The sequence below is a fragment of the Mobula birostris genome, chromosome 3 (genome assembly GCF_030028105.1).
Source record: "Mobula birostris isolate sMobBir1 chromosome 3, sMobBir1.hap1, whole genome shotgun sequence".
Taxonomy (NCBI): Eukaryota; Metazoa; Chordata; class Chondrichthyes; order Myliobatiformes; family Myliobatidae; genus Mobula; species Mobula birostris.
In genome coordinates, this window is record NC_092372.1 from 121,628,840 (window position 1) to 121,645,633 (window position 16,794).

The 16,794-nt window shown below is 42.2% G+C and overlaps 1 protein-coding gene across 4 annotated transcripts in view; it reads right to left on the reverse strand.

Moving 5' to 3' along the window:
- LOC140195246 (F-actin-monooxygenase mical1-like) overlaps window positions 1-16,794 on the reverse strand; it is a 174,178-nt gene that overhangs the window by 82,123 nt on the left and 75,261 nt on the right. For all 4 annotated transcript variants that reach the window (XM_072253279.1, XM_072253280.1, XM_072253282.1 and 1 more), the window contains 6 exons: window positions 15,251-15,352; window positions 10,951-11,106; window positions 9,747-9,847; window positions 7,678-7,935; window positions 5,883-5,998; window positions 1,488-1,614 (listed from right to left, as the gene is read on the reverse strand). In XM_072253279.1, the coding sequence (XP_072109380.1) occupies window positions 1,488-1,614; window positions 5,883-5,998; window positions 7,678-7,935; window positions 9,747-9,847; window positions 10,951-11,106; window positions 15,251-15,352 (860 nt within the window). The remainder of the gene's footprint in view (window positions 1-1,487; window positions 1,615-5,882; window positions 5,999-7,677; window positions 7,936-9,746; window positions 9,848-10,950; window positions 11,107-15,250; window positions 15,353-16,794) is intronic.

The following is a 16,794-nucleotide window of genomic DNA, read 5'->3' on the forward strand; positions in this document are numbered from 1 at the left end:
TGGATAACTGGTCATTATAAATTGTCCCTGGGGTTAAATAGAGGGTTGCTGGGTGGAGTGGCTCAAACGGCCGGAATGGTCTACTCTGCACTCTATCTTAATAGAGGTAGTAATAACAATAATAATAATAAAACCCTTTGCTGAGAGGTCAAACATTTATTTAAAATATGAAATAAATGTTATTTACCGAAATTAATCATGAGGTGTTCTAATTGGATAACTATGCCATGCCCTCCCTCTGCCCTTAATTGGCTCCTTCTTCAACAAAAAGGAAATTACCACTGAGATCCCATAGACTGAGATGCAGAAGACAGCTCAAGCAAATGCCACACCCTTTCATATTGCTAATAAGTTTAGTCCCTTCCTCCAACTTCAATGATGCCCTCAACCACATCTCTTCCATTTCGTGCACGTCTGCCTTCACCCCATTCTCCCACCCCCACCAGGGATACGGTTCCTCTTGTCCTCACTTACCACCCCAGCAACCTCCGTGTCCAGCACATAACTCTCCATAACTTCCACTGTCTCCAGTGGGATCCCATCACCAAGCACACTTTTCCCTCCCCACCCCAACCCCCGGCTTTCTGCTTTCCACAGGGATCACCCCCTACGCAACTCCCTTTTCCATTCATCTCTCCCTACTGATCTCCCTCCTGGCACTTATCCTTGCAAGCAGAACAAGAGCTATACCTGCCGCTACACCTCCTCCCTCACGATCATCCAGGGCCCTAAACAGTTCTTCCAGATGAGGCGACACTCCACCCGTGAGTCTGTTGGGGTTATCTACTATATCTGGTGCACTTGGTGTGGCCTCCTATATATCGGTGAGACCTGACGTAGATTGGGAGACAGCTTCGCCGAGCACCTACACTCTGTCTGCCAGAACAAGCAGGATCTCCAGTGGTCACCCATTTTAATTCTATTTCCCATTCCCATTCTAATATCCACGGCCTCCTCTACTGTCATGAAGAGGCCACACTCAGGTTGGAGGAGCAACATCTGATATTCTGTCTGGATAGCTTCCAACCTGATGGTATAAACATCAAGTTCTCGAACATCCGGAAATGCCCCCTCCCCCACCCCGCCCCATCACTATTTCCCATCCCCTTTTCCCTCTCTCACCTTATCTTCTTCCCTTCACATCGCCTCTCTCTGGTGCCCCTCCCTTTTTCTTTCTTCCATGGCCTTCTGTCCTCTTCTATCATACTCCCTCTTCTACAGTCCTGTATCTCTTTCACCAATCAACTTCACAACTCTTTACTCCCGGTTTCACCTATCACCTTGTGTTTCTCCCTCACCTCCCCCCATCCTCTAACTCTGAATCCTCATCTTTTTTTCTGCAGGCCTGCTGAAGGGTGTCAGCCCAAAACGTTGACTGTACTCTTTTCTATAGATGCTGTCTGGCCTGTTGAGTTCCTCCAGCATTGTGTGTGTGTGTGTTGCAGTCACAATGAGCTTTACAATACATAATGTCAATAAGCACCTACCTGGTTAGGTTTGAAATAGCTGAGGTTGATATGGGGATATCGAGTAAGTGGGTCAATGCTGTATTGACTAATGTTCTTGCTTGTGTTTCCAGGGGTCGTCTGAGACAGCAGTTGATAGATACTCTCCCTGAGAAATGAACGTTTGTTAACTGGTGATTGATTGATCACATTTGCCAAGATAGAGTAAAAATCATTTGATTGCATGCCATCCAGACAGAGTATAAAGGGAAAGAATACAGAATGTACAATTTTGTGTTATAGGAGACAAGAAACTAAATAATGGAGTATGAGGATGCTTTTGTTCAATAATATTTGAAAAAGACTAATTAACTATTACATATCGACATTAAGCAGCAATTTGTAATAGTCGAAGAACAAAGCAAGTTTAAAAGAGTAAAACAATCTCTTATCAAACCATAATCTATGCAGCCAAATTGGCTAATGTAACCAGCTACAATACTCTTCCTACAGATGCTGCCTGGCCTGCTGCGTTCACCAGCAACTTTGATGTGTGTTGCAGCTACAATACTGTTTCCTTCTGATTGTCAAGATACAAGCAACTTATGCAGAAGTTCTGTTGCCTTGGCAAAGGGTATTTTTTAAGTTCTCACTTTTTAAATTTTTTTTTAATAGGCATCCGTTAGTCTCATGAGACCACGGATTTGCGCCTTGGAAGGTTTCCAGGGCACAGGCCTGTGCAAGGTTGTATGGAAGACGGGCAGTTGCCCATGCTTCAAGTCTCCCCTCTCCACGCCACCGATGTTGTCCAAGGGAAGGACACTAGGGCCGATACAGCTTGGCACCAATGTCATCGCAGAGCAATGTGTGGTTAAGTGCCTTGCTCAAGGACACAACACGCTGCCTCAGCTGAAGCTCGAACTAGCAACCTTCAGATCACTAGACCGATGCCTTAACCACTTGGCCATGCGTTAAATTTAAAACTTATAATTTGTAAACCAATGTTTACACAAGGAATTCTGCAAATGCTGAAAATCCAGAACAATGCACTCATAATACTGGAGGATCTCAGCAGGTCAGGCAGCATCTATGGAGGACAATAAACAGTCGATGTTTCAGGCTGAGACCCTTCATCAGGACTCAGGCTATGTTTATATTTTCAACAAAAATGACTGCCTAAACTTATCATAGTCACCTTGAGTTTGACAATAATGTTTACTCAGATTATTTTACTAACAGTTTGCAAAACCTGAGGAGCAATTTAGAAAATCCAGCCAGATCAAGTAAGCCACAACTGACCCACTCACCACTCTTCGTGGGAAATTGCTGAAATTGCTGCATTTAATTGCATTTGCCTTAAAAAAAATAGCATTTGCACTTAATAGCAAATAGCACTTTTCAAAACCTGAAGTTATCAAAAGGTTCTCTAGAGCCAAAGACACAACTATGAAGTGTAAGCACCATTGTAATGTAGGAAACATAGCAGACAAATTCACATTGAGCAACATTTTACAGAGCTGCAATTTGTAACTGGTAGTAGATGTGGTTTTTTGTTGGACAGAATTGTTTCTCAGGTCAACAGTAATCCATTGTTGTATTACAGTGATGCCACAGGGATTAACATGGTCTAATATTAAAACGTAATGATGCAGCTGGTGCATGGTTTTATGAGTAGCTGGTACATATCACAAGTTCCAGTTATGTGACCACTGATACAAGGCAGAGAATCTCTGAAGAGTATTGATAACGGCTGAGGTCAGCCGTCTTCTGAAGACAATGCCCAGAAGGCAATGGCAAACCACTTCTGAAGACGAATTTGCAAAGAACAATCATGGTCATGAGACAATGACCAATCACGTCATACGACATGGCACATAACGAACAAACGAATGATGCATCTAGTTTAAGAATTTGGTAATGAAAATGTGGCACTTTCTGACTCATTATAATCCAAATACAGAACTGGAGGAAAAGAGGAAAAACATCAATACGCATGACAAGGGAAAGTGCTCTGTGGACAACTATAGTACAGTGCCTATAAAAAATATTCACCCCCCCCTTGGAAGTTTTCATGTTTTATTGTTCTACAACATTTAATCGCAATGGATTTAATTTGACTTTTTTTGACACTGATCAACAGAAAAAGACTCCTTTGTGTCAAAGGGAAAACAGATCACTACAAAATGATCTAAATTTATTACAGATATAAAAACAGCAGATAATTGATTGCATAAGTATTCACCACCCCCCCCTTTAATATGACACACCAAATCATCACTGGTGCAGCCAATTGGTTTTAGAAGTCACATAATTAGTTTGGAGCGGTGTGAAGATAGCGTTAAACAGCGACTCCTCTGTTTGCATCTTCGGAAACAGCTCTATTTCCATCTTAAATATCTTTATTTTTCCCTTTCAGGGTTCTTTTGAAGACCCTGACCTGGAGTTACACGCTGATTATGGTTCTTTGTGGGAATGGTACCCGCTCTCGGGGTTTCATAACTGGCCGTTGTTCGGCACGCCAAGGGCTCAGCCTAAGAGTCCGGCTCGGATTGGGAGGCCTAGGATCCTGGGGCTCCGAAGACGGGTGGATAGAGGGTCAGTGTCACGGCAGGAGACCTGTGTGTCGTCGGGGGAGTCAGAATACCTACAGCTGTGTGTCCAGACCTTTGGGCATAGAGCTCAATAAAAGCGATGTAACGGACTTTTAACATCATAAACCAGCGAGTTGTTTGTTATGTCTCCCCGCTCGCTGTGAAACGGAAAAACCTCTTTCTCCCTTATTGGGGAGAGAGAGAGCCTGTGGTATGTCAAATACCAGGTGAAACGCAAAGTCTTGAGGGTAACTGCAGGTCTGTGTCTTTGTTGTTGCTTTTCTCACGCTTGAGTGCTCAGTGGTGGGTGCCAATGTGGTGGGTGCCTGCTGCCACTTATGCATGGGAGTGGGGAGCTGGGGGGACTTTGGGGTTCTAACATTTAACTGGCGTTCATTCTTTGGGGCACTCCTCTGTTTTCGTGAATGGTTGTGAAGAAAAAGCATTTCAGGATGTTTATTGTATACATTTCTCTGACATTAAATATACCTTTGAAACATGTGTGCAGTCAACGTGTTTCAATTGATTGTAGTAAAAATACACCTGTATCTGGGCCATGCTAAAAGGGGACAAGTGAGGGAGGCCACCGAGAGACCTATGACAACTCTGGAGGAGTTACAAGCTTCAGTGGCTGAGATGGGAGAGACTGCGCATACAATAACTGTTGCTTAGGTGCTTCACCAGTCACAGCTTTATGGGAGAGTGGCAAAGAGAAAGCCACTGTTGCAAAAACTCACATGAAATCTCAGCTAGAATTTGCCAGAAGTCATGTGACAGACTCTGAAGTCAGCTGGAAGAAGGTTCTATGGTCTGTTAAAACCAAAACTGAGCTTTTTGGCAACAAACTAAACGCTATGTTTGGTGTAAGCCAAACACCACACATCATCAAAAACACTCCATTCCTATTGTGAAGCATGGTGGTGGCTGCATCATGCTGTGGGGATGCTTCACTGTAGCAGGCCCTGGAAGGCTTATGAAGGTAGAGAGTAAAATGAATGCAGCAAAATACGGGGAAATCCTGGAGGAAAACCTGATGTAGTCTGCAAGAGAACTGCGACTTGGGAGATTTGTTTTCCAGCAAGACAATGAATCCAAGCATAAATCTGTGCTATACTTTTCTATGATTCTGTAGAGCCAAAGCTACACAGGAATGGCTCAAAAACTACGAAGTTAATGTCCTGGAGTGGCCAATTCAGAGTCCAGACCTCAATCCAATTGACAACTTGTGGCTGGAAAGTAAAAGGGCTGTTCACTCATGATCCCCACACAATCTGACAGAGCTTGAGCAATTTTGTAAAGAATGGGAAAAATTGCAGTGTCCATATGTACAAAGCTAATAAAAACCTATCCACACAGACTCAAGGCTGTAATTGCTGCCAAAGGTACATCTACTAAATACTGACTTGAAGGGGGTGAATACTTATGCAATCAATTATTTTGTGTTATATATCTGTAATTAATTTAAATCACTTTGTAGAGATCTGCTTACACTTTGACACAAGGTGTTTTTCTGTTGATCAGTGTCAAAAAAGCCAAATTAAATTCACTGTGATTTAATGCTGTAAAATAGTAAACATGAAATCTTCCGGGGGGGGGGTAAATACTTATTATGGGCACTGTAGGTCACAACATATTCTACCGATAAGAGCCTCATTTCTTCTCTACCTACTCTACCCACAGACACTGGGCATAGCTGAAACTAAACTTCAGCCTTCTCTAGACAGCCACATCAGCTTTATTTATTCAACTTACCCTGGGTAAAAAAAAACCGACAGAATCAAAATTTTTAAGAGTTACAAATGAAGTAAACGGAAAGGAAGGTGAATGGCATTCGGTCCACACATACCTCTCAGCCAGGAGCTCCAAAGCGGCAATCCCTTTGCTCCACTTGCGCACTAACCATGCAGCATCAAAGGCTGCGAGGAACCCACGTGCAATTCCAGTCCCTAGAGGCCAGAAAGGCTGAAAATAAAACAGTGGTGGAGAAAAGTGGGAAATTATTCACTTACGTGCACAAAATGCTCAGGATGGCATGTCAAGGTAAAGGGTACATAACTATTCTAGGCTTGAGATATTGATGGGGCTTGGAGCAGCTGGTAGCAATTTTAACTTCTCACACATTCTGATGTAGTGAATTGCAAGACTGAATTCCTTCAAGAACTATTACTGTGCAGAATGGTGGTCATCTATACAGGATGGTAACAGAATAATTAATTATCAGCTCACAGTGATCTTCTGTACCAGTTATGGCTAATCATTGGTTAGAGAAGTGTTTCCCAGATTTTCTACCCACAAATTGATGTAACAGTATGATTTTTGTCACTCCCACATCACTTGTTTCTGTGTAGGATAGGTAATTTCTAATTTGGTGATACATGGTTAGACTGGGTGGGCCAGTGTGTTATGTTTGCTTGTCATTGGTTTTATGTTTAAAAATGGGTCAAACTAGGCACAGCATTTGGCTCACAGAAATTAGGCTTTTCAAATCTGCGAATAGATCAGGAATATTTAATACAGAGAGTCCAATAGTCTGAGACACTGGCACAGGGTAGAGATTGTTACTGGACAACTATGTTAACAGCAAGGGCAATACATCATAGCGTCTTTCTGTCAACAGTATAGGGGTAACAAATTCAATCACAAGGAAATTTGCTTGAATTTTAATCCGTTAAACTTTCTTTCTTGACATTATCAAGAGCGCAGTCAAGAAAGCTGAACCTGACAGTGCAATGGAGCCATGTTATTGTGTTGCAATACCCCTCAGCTTCACATTGAAAACAGTGACCAACAATCTCATTTTTGAAGAGAAGCAGGAATAGTAAAGCTGTATCTGTGGGAAGAATTAACATTTCAAGTCAAAGAACCTTTATCAGAATTCAGAGATTTTTTTCCCCACAGATTCTCCTCAGTTTCTTCATTTCTCCATTTTTATTTCTGATATCTGTGTTTTATTTATTTTCATATACTTTTACAATTACTAAAGTATGGTTTGGTCTGTTATATTACTAGAATTTTCTAAGAAGTGAAGAATTCCCTTGACACAATCACAGGCCCATCTGTATAAGCAGTATGTCTGATTCCCTAACTCTGTCTAGCAGCTGACTAGGCAAGGCCTCTATGTACACTGTTACAGCATACATCTCACATAATGGCAGAAACTGTCAGGGACAAGTAAATCAAACAGGATTCCCTCTGCAGGCAGCAACCCAATGATATTTGCTGCAAATGTTCTTCTGTAGATTTCAGGTAACAACAGAATTGGAGAAGGCTGAGTGCAGCCTTGAAACATCCACTGTTGAAAGCCAACACATGGAGCACAGAGCAAATAGCATCCACAAAACCATTGTATACAAAAGCTAAATGCCTTCTGGAGAACAGAGCAGGGTAGCAAGACTGGGTTCCAACATTAAGCAGATAAAAATATATTTATCTAATCAAGCAATACTAATGGAATATTCAAACAATCCAAATTGATGGACCAATTGCAATAAATTGCAATCCCAGTGGGATGAATCCATTATCGAGGATGGATTAATCTCAATCGATAGTCTTACCGAAAAGAATAGGGCAGTTGCAATGTATGCACCAGTCCCAATGGTCCTACATAAGTAGAGGCACCAGCGTTACTAGAGAATGCTCACCTCCACCAGACAATCTCCCACCAAGGCAATCAGCAACCGGTGTCCATGCCGTTCCTTGACCAGCGCAGAGTATTCTGACCTGTACATGCAGGTGAAATCGAACATGGCAACGTCCGGCTTTCCCTGGTGATTTGTGGCAAATTCTAAGTTTGGCAGCTGGTGCTTGGTACTGAAATTCGCAGCATCACGAGCATAGCGTAGGAGGGAGTCAGAATCAACATTGTCTGCTGAGAGCAGAGAATCCGCATCCTGCTTGTCCTGTTGAAGTAAAAGAGATGTGGGATTTTTCATTAAACTATTATGCATTTTAAAATTTTATGTACGAAAGAAATCCAGGACTACTCCTGTGAACTTTGTGCAACCTAAGGTGTGGTACTGAGCCAACACACCAGACCAAGATAGCCAACTCTCCTAAGTCTCTCTGGGCTAGACAACTGAACGACAAACCAGCAGATTCCAACATCTACAGTCTCCTGTATTTCCTAAAAGACAAACCAGCTGGATAGTTTGCTACTTTATCAAGCAACTTCTGTTAAAAATTCTTGTGTGAATATTGAAGAAGAGGAGGATCAGGCGCACATTCCATTACACAACTGCCCATCCACGATCACCCTCTAGAGTCATTAATGATGGACTTCTGCAGCGGTCACTGGTATCATCAAAAGGAGCAGGAAGCCACACATGATCACTTGTTGCCCATAGTCATACAGAAATACAGCATGGAAACACCCATATTTACACTCATCATACCCTAACCTAATTTATTCCCCTGAAATCTCATCAGCTACTCTCCAGATTCAACCACTCATCTGCTCACTAGGGGCAACTTACAATGTATAATTAACCTACCAACAGCTATGGGACATGCCGGGCAACCCAGAGCCCACAGAGGGAGGAAACCTACGTGGTCATGGAAAGGATGTGTAAATGCCACACAGTTGGTGCCAGAGGTCAGGATTGAACCCAGGTCACTGGAGTCATGAGGTAGCAGCTCTATATCCCTGTGCCATTGTTGTTTATCAGAGGCAGCCTAGGAGCAGAGGCAATCTGAAAGTTCCTGAGCTATGCAGAAGACTGAGGCTGGAGGCACCACTGTGACCAAAAACAGGACAAATAGCAACTTACATTGCTACTCAGTTTAGTAAACTAAATTATGGTATTGACAATGTAAGACACTGAATTTTTCTCAAGAGTCACCCAAGCCTGCTCAAAATGCTCTCTGCAAACCTCTGCAGCAAAGTCGCAGATGAATGGGTCACTTCACTGTCATAGTTTGAGATTCTTTCAATATTTAACCAGAGGATCTCAGAAAACAGGACTAGGCTGGTGGGTGTCAGCTGGGAAAGAAGTGAAAAACAAATACTGGAAGTGACAATTTCACAGTAGTTGCTTATGTTAAATTTTCAGTCTTAGTTTTAAGCCTTTTATACAATCACATCAGTGTCTAACAGTCCATTTGTTTAAAGGGACAATCAGAAAATCCAAATGTGGGTATCCAAGATACATCTCCATTCCACCTGTACTGCAGTACAAATAATACCTCAGGCTACAGTGAGACAAGTAAGCCACAACTGCTTCTCTGGATCCACCAGGCAGAATTCCAGCTAACTTCAGGCGAGGGGACAGATGCTCAGATCTAGGCTCACAACCAACCTCATGAAGCAGGGACGAAGATCTGTGTGCAGTCCCCCAAATGCTCAGCACTATCAAAAGACTAACCGTCCCAGGCAGTACTAGAAAATGGTCAACAGCGATTTTAACAAACTGATTCAACAGAGAGTGTAAAGCAGGGTTCGTGCTGTTCATTAACTATACTGTTGCACCAAACTATACTAACAACTGCTCCATCCTTGTCAACCTTCTCATCATGCTAGCCTCATAGCTTGTCTTCCTAAATCTCTCCATGTCCCTAATAACTCTCCTCTTTTGTCATCTTTAAAAATCTACCTAATGATCAAGCTTTTCATAATTTACACTCATACTCCTTCAGAGACAGGCTAAATTTTATTTATTAAGATGCGTCTTGCAACCTGATCCCATGTTAGAAGTACTTTATAAATGGGCAATACCTCATGAATGACTCCATATTTCAGCAGGCTCTTTTTTCTTGCTGTCATCACAAAATAATGAGTATCATCCTTATAATAGACGATGTTTTCCAGATCAATGCCTGTTTAACAAATAGAAGATGAAAAGTCTATAACTTAAAAGCCCTACACAGTGCAGAAGAGAAGGTGGATGGAAAAGCAGAAACTATTTTATTATTGTATCTCAACAAGGGTTTTAATATTTTAAAACATTGTAAGTGGAAGGAATTGGAGCCATTGGAGAGGAGGGGACTATGGGTGGAGAGGCTGGGAAGTGATGCTTGGGAAAGAAGGAGTGTCAGTGGTAGGGAGCGGTCAGTTAGTTATGGAGGGATGCAGAGAGTCCACCTCCAGCAGCAGCAGCTTTGGTTTTACTTAGAGGTAGGTGTGAAGATTTGTTGATGGAAGGAAAGGCATTGTTGTTAGGAGTGAGTGGATCTTTTTGAGGTCCTGGGAGTAGTGGATGGGCATCGCTGTTAAGGGTGGTTTAATGTAGTTATGGGAACTGCTAATTGTGAGTGAAGGAAGGAGTGAGGACTATTATTGTTGGGGGAAGATAGCGGCTGTTGGTGGATAGAGGATTGGGCAGTTGTTTTTAGAAGGTTGGTGCATGTTATTGGAGAAATGGTTATTTGTGGGCAAAGTGGTTAGATATTTTGGTTATTTGAAATTTAATCTTCTTACAACCCTAGCTAGACAAGAAACAAGAAATGGCTTTGTTCTGACAGCAAGATGAGATTGCACGGTTTAATGATACTGTAACAGCACATTTGACTGAATCCAGCACTAATTCACACCAATTGCAAAGCTTATTGCAACAGTGGACCAGATGTCACCATGGCATGAAGGGAGTGTTTGATGGAGTTGAACCAGTTTAAGTGAGTGAAGGCATAAGGCACAGCTGATCCAAGATGTACTTAGGATAAGGAATAAGTCACTTAGTTCTTTAATTCAGTTCTGATACTCAGTTAGGTTATCGATAATTCACATTACATCAAAGCTGCAACTCAACTGAGTCAGTAGCTTTTGAGTTCATCTTCCTCCAGGCACTTGAGCTTTAATATCTAGGCTGACATCCCAGGACAATGCTGAACAAGCGCTGCACTATTGGAAAAGCCATCCTACATGTAAATCATGCAGCCAAAGCACCATCTACTTTTTCAAGAAGACTTTAACATTTCCTGACCTGTTTCCTTGTAGAGCTGTTGGAAAAACTTCTGGTTGTAGAGGTAGGCAACTCCACTAATCTCCTGGACTTTAGCTTCTGCTGTGCTGTGGTTGTTAACAAAATTGGCCGTGATTCCAATTGCCAATTTTCCTCTCATTTCTTTCTTCTTGAATCCTGTAAATTTAATACATGGAATTCATTGAGTTAGCTATTAAGACAGTCCTGGACTCTCAGTTGGAGCCCATGAGTATACAGACAAGGTAACAATAAGTAACAGGGCCCAACCTTCACTCTGGAAACCTGATCACAATGTTGAGGCTGTTTATTAACTTATCCATTCATGGTACTGGCAAGACCACTATTTTACCCCTTTCTATCTGTACATCAAACTGAATGGCTTACCAGATATTTCAGACAGCAAACGTGTGCCAACCACAGTGGTGGAAATCACACTCTGGCCGAAACAAGCAAAAATGGTTAATTTTCTACCATAGAAAGCGTTAGCAGCCCAGCAGTTTTGCGGTCACCAATATGAATGCTCCATTATTTAGATTTAATTATTCAATTTCAAAACACACAACTACCATTATGGGATTAGTCATACTTTATTGATCCCGAGGGATTCAAACTCATGGCTCAGGACTAACAATACAGGTTTCTGAATACCAGTCCACTGGTATTGCATCACATCACCAGTGGAATTTTGATGAAAAGCAGCGGGAAGAAAGATAATAGAACTCCCTGTTGGAGGGAAAAAAACTGTTGATTTTTTGGATGAAAACTCTGCATCCAGACAACCCAAAGCATGGACAATTCCAGACGCTACTTGACCAGTTGAGTTCTTTCAGCAGTTTGTTCCAGACATCTCTTGTTTACCCGAGGTATTAGATTTTGAACATCCTTGCCCACTAAAGGCAACACAGTACCTCAGGTAATAACCACCACTTTTCATTGAGAACTGACACATTATCTTACATGTCGAACTGAGGAAGTGTTAAAGCAATCAATACAAATGGATTCAAATATGATTGGTAAGAAATTTAAGTTACTTTTGCCTCTGCCTACAAGCACTTAACTTTTCAATGAGGTACATAACCTAAAGCCACGTACAAATGATTACTCTCTCTGGATTTCACTTTTCATGAAATTTCTGTGCTTGCTCACATAGGTTAAACATTGACCCTAACTTCCAAAGCTCAATCAACCAACAGGAAACAGGCTTCATGGAAAGGTGGACCATGTATCATTGGTTAAAGCATAGAGTAGTGCTTCCTTTTAAACAACCATACTAAAGTTGGTTCACATAATTGTTGCCACAGATTCTGTCTGGAGACATACAGTACTTGTCTCATCCTGTTTCTAAGCTCCTCATTCAAGTGCCTTTAATTCCACATGGCACTGAACACAGTAATTTGGACAACATAATTGCTCAGGCAGCAGATTCATTTTAACATGTTTGCTCTGCATAAATTGTGCATAAAAATGTTCGTGCTATTTTTTTTCCAGTATTCGCATTCTTTTCCAATTGACTGGCCACTCATCAGGGACTTACCCTCATGATTCACCTTAGGACTGGATTCATTTCCCCATTATAACATCATCAAAGTGTGCTGATGCTTTTAATTACCTAATCACAAAAATCGGATTGTATTTTATGGCCCTTGTAAGTAACACATTATAAAATGAAAAGTTTCTTAAGCTGAAAGAATACTATACATAGAATTATACAGCAAATATATGCCAACTACAGAGCACCCAGCTGTAAAAATAGGGACAAGCTCTCCTCTACAATCACTCTGAGCACCGGTGCCCCACAAGGCTGTGTACTCAGCCCCCTGCTGTACTCACTGTACACCCATGATTGTGTAGCCAAGCTTCCATCAAACTCAATATATAAGTTTGCTGATGACACAACAATTGTAGGCCGTATCTCGGGTAATGATGAGTTTGAGTACAGAGAGGAAATTAAGAACCTGGTAGCATGGTGCGAAGACAATAACCTATCCCCCAACGTCAGCAAGACGAAGGAATTGGTTGTTGACTTCAGAAGGAGTAGTGGACCACATGACCCAATTTACATCGGTGGTGCGCAAGTGGAACAGGTCAAAAGCTTTAAGTTCCTCGGGGTCAATATCACAAATGACCTGACTTGGTCCAACCAAGCAGAGTTCACTGCCAAGAAGGCCCACCAGCACCTTTGCTTCCTGAGGAAGCTAAAGAAGTTTGGCCTGTCCCCTAAAACTCTCACTAATTTTTATAGATGCACCGTAGAAAGCATTCTTCTAGGGTGTATCACAACCTGGTATGGAAGTTGTCCTGTCCAAGACCGAAAGAAGCTGCAGAAGATCGTGAACACGGCGCAGCACATCACACAAACCAATCTTCCATCCGTGGACTCACTTTACACCGCACACTGTCGGAGCAGTGCTGCCAGGATAATCAAGGACACGACTCACCCAGCCAACACACTTTTCGTCCCTCTTCCCTCCGGGAGAAGGTTCAGGAGCTTGAAGACTCATACAGCCAGATTTGGGAACAGCTTCTTTCCAACTGTGATAAGATTGCTGAATGGACCTTGACCCGGATCTGGGCCATACCCTCCAAATATCCGGACCTGCCTCTTGGTTTTTCTGCACTACCTTACTTCCCATTTTTCTATTTTCTATTTATGATTTATAATTTAAAATTTTAATATTTACTCATTTTAACTATTTTTAATATCTTTAATATTTGTAATCCAGGGAGTATGAAGCGCAGAATCAAATATCGCTGTGATGATTGTACGTTCTAGTACCAATTGTTTGGCGACAATAAAGTATAAAGTGCTCATTTTTGCATTAATCCTATCCAACTCCATTTTATTCTCCCATGACCCCTCCCACTGAGAATCATTTTTATTCACAAATCAAGTAACTCTGCCATTTTTATTAAAAATGCCAGTGGGCCTCCGTGAAGTAGATTAGTCACTGGGTTTGACAGAGCCCTCTATCTGTAAACGCAGGAGCCACCTATTGAAATGGGCCTAGATTGAGGGCTGGGGAGGCAGGGTCTGCCTGGTGCCTCCCAATTCCACTCTGTTTTAGAATGATCAGGTAAAGGGAAAGGAGAGTTGAGAAAGATGAAGAGAGAAGATGGAAAGAGTGAGAGAAACAGGGAAAAAAAGGGTTGAAAAAGATCAAGTTGAAAGACAGGGGTGTAGGAGAGAGGGAAGGGTGGGGTAGAGAGAGATGTGGGAAGACAGGAAAATAGTTGAAAGAGGGAAGGGTGAGAGAAACAGTCGGGTGAAATGGTGAGTAGAAGGGGAAAGAGATATTTCTTTCTCTCAACACAGTCATGGCAGAGGAAGCAATTTTTGGAGGGAGAACAGGAGAACGAGAGATGGTGGGAGACATATCAAGTCAGCGCATGGGACCAATCCAAGTATTGTTCAAAAGTAAAATTTTGTTGAGCTTAAGGCCAAAATTGCTCTGTACAATAGAACCGACCTTCCACAACTAACTGAATAAAGATTCCTCCATTTGATCCGCAGTGCAATGTGAGTTGAAGCATTCAGAATGATATTGGATCAAGGAAGATATGAAGCATTGTGGGATAAGGAACATAGAAAACCTCAGCAGAGGCTTATTCAGGCCACAAGAGCCAGCTCAAGACAATAGATATGCTGAAGTGTGCAACTGTATGGTGATCAAGGTGGTCATGGTGGGGAACCCTGATATAGTGGTAGACAACAGGGAGGGGAAGAGCTGCATCAAGAGCTCAGCATATAAAGGGAATTAATCTGCAGCCAGCTCCATGGTTTTGGACGTGGCCACTCAGTTCCTCTTTGAGTGAATGTGAAGCAGCTTCACATTCAGTGTCAAGGCTTTCCTCTTTTGTACAGGTACAGTCCATGTGGCGACAGCAACATTCACACATACATCGTATTCATTTGGAGGACCCAACGTAGATTGATGACTTCACAAAACCTTTTTGATACGTAGTCACAGTGAACAGTTTTCCAATCAAATGCCACTTGATTATCTGTGTAAGTCACTGATAAGCTGTAGAATCTCTCTGCCTGTAAAGTGTACATTTCCTCATTTATAAGTGAATAGGGACAGTCTCTTCCTTGTTTCTTTCATCAGGTTTTCTTCCCCTTTGTGTTTTTTTTTAAATTCCCAAACCCTAGCAAATGAGTTTCAGAAAATGCTTGACATATGATGAAAGGTGTTCGAGGCAAGATGTGCCATTTTGTGTTAAGAAAGCATTTTGGTTTTTACAGAGTGAGGTAGCAAATGCTAAGACGGGTGCTGTCCTCTGCTTGTATGCTATTTCCTACCTTCAGGAACATATCTGCCTCCACCAGCAGAGACAAACACATCAAACTCATAATCAGACACTGGGTGACCAGCTGGGTGAAGACGAGCTTGCCATCCTGTCCCTGTGAGAATAAAAAGATGAATAATATATTTATTAATGTTAGAAGGACAGCAAGGAGCTGTGTATCATAAAAGTTACAGTGTGGGCATTGAGCACAAGGGCTGTGACGTAATCAGAGTCAAGTACAGAAAGTGGATACAACAGCTGCATATCATACAGCAGTTAATGCATTTAGGAATCACCTATGGATGGCCCAGGGGTGCAACAGTTAATATTGCTGCTGCCTCAGTTTCCAGTGATCTATGTGGAGTCTGCCTATTCTACCAATGACCACATGGTTTTCCCCAAATGCTCTCGTTTCCCCCCCACATTCCAAAGCTATACTGCTTGGTAAATTAGCTAGCTACTGTAAATTGCCCCTGTTGTAAGTGCACGGCAGAAGAACTAGGGGAACCTGGTGGGTAGCTGAGAAAGAATAGCTAAGAAGAAATAACTGGGCAAATGGCGCCTTTGAGAATACTTCAAGCACCAGCACAGATTTAATGGGATGGATGGCAGGCCTCCTTCTGGGTCATAATAAAATATGGGATGTGGGATAATACATGCGGATTTGTGTCATAGAGACGTAGCACAGAGAGAAGCCCACTGGACACTGAATTTGTGCTGACCGTTGGCGATTCTTTACTGTGATCTTACGCTCATCCCATTTTTATTCTCCCCATGTACTCATCAAGATTTTATCACACATTGACATTAAGGGCAATTTACCTACTAACTCTGCGACACGGGAGGAAAACAGAGCACCCGGAGAAAACCCAAGTGGTGACAGGGAGAAAGTGCTAAGTCTACGCAGACAGCACTGGAGAAAAGGGTCACCAGTGGAAGTATCCTGTTCAGTTGCATCATGGTTTGGTATGACAACTCTACTCCCAAAACAGCAGAGAGTTGTGGACACAGCTCGACACATCATGAAAACCTGCCTCCCCTCTATAGACTCTGTCAACACTTCCGACAGCCTCAGAAAGCAGCTAGCATAATCAAAGGGCCCACCCTCCCCAGACATTACAATACAAAAGCATGAAAACACACACCAGCAGACTCAAGGACAGTTTCCTTCCCACAGTTATAAAACCCTTGAATGGACCTCCTGTACATTGACAATGAAATCTTGACCTCACAGTCTATGTAATCATGACCCCTGTAACTTACTGTGCACCTGAACCACATTCTCTCTGTAGCTGCATCACCAGATTCTGCACTCTGTTGTTGGTTTTCCCTTCTATTACCTCAATGCAAATATACTTTGAAATGATCTGCATGAATGGCTTGTATTTCAGTACAGATGATAATGTTAAACTAATACAAAGTCTCCAGCACGACAAGGCAACAGCTGTGCTATGGTGGAACAAATACTTCATGCAAGAGTTTTAGAAACAAGTTGTTCCTCCTTTGTGTTTAATTTACTTCTTCCATTTCTTCCATTGTGGCCGGACACAGACGGAT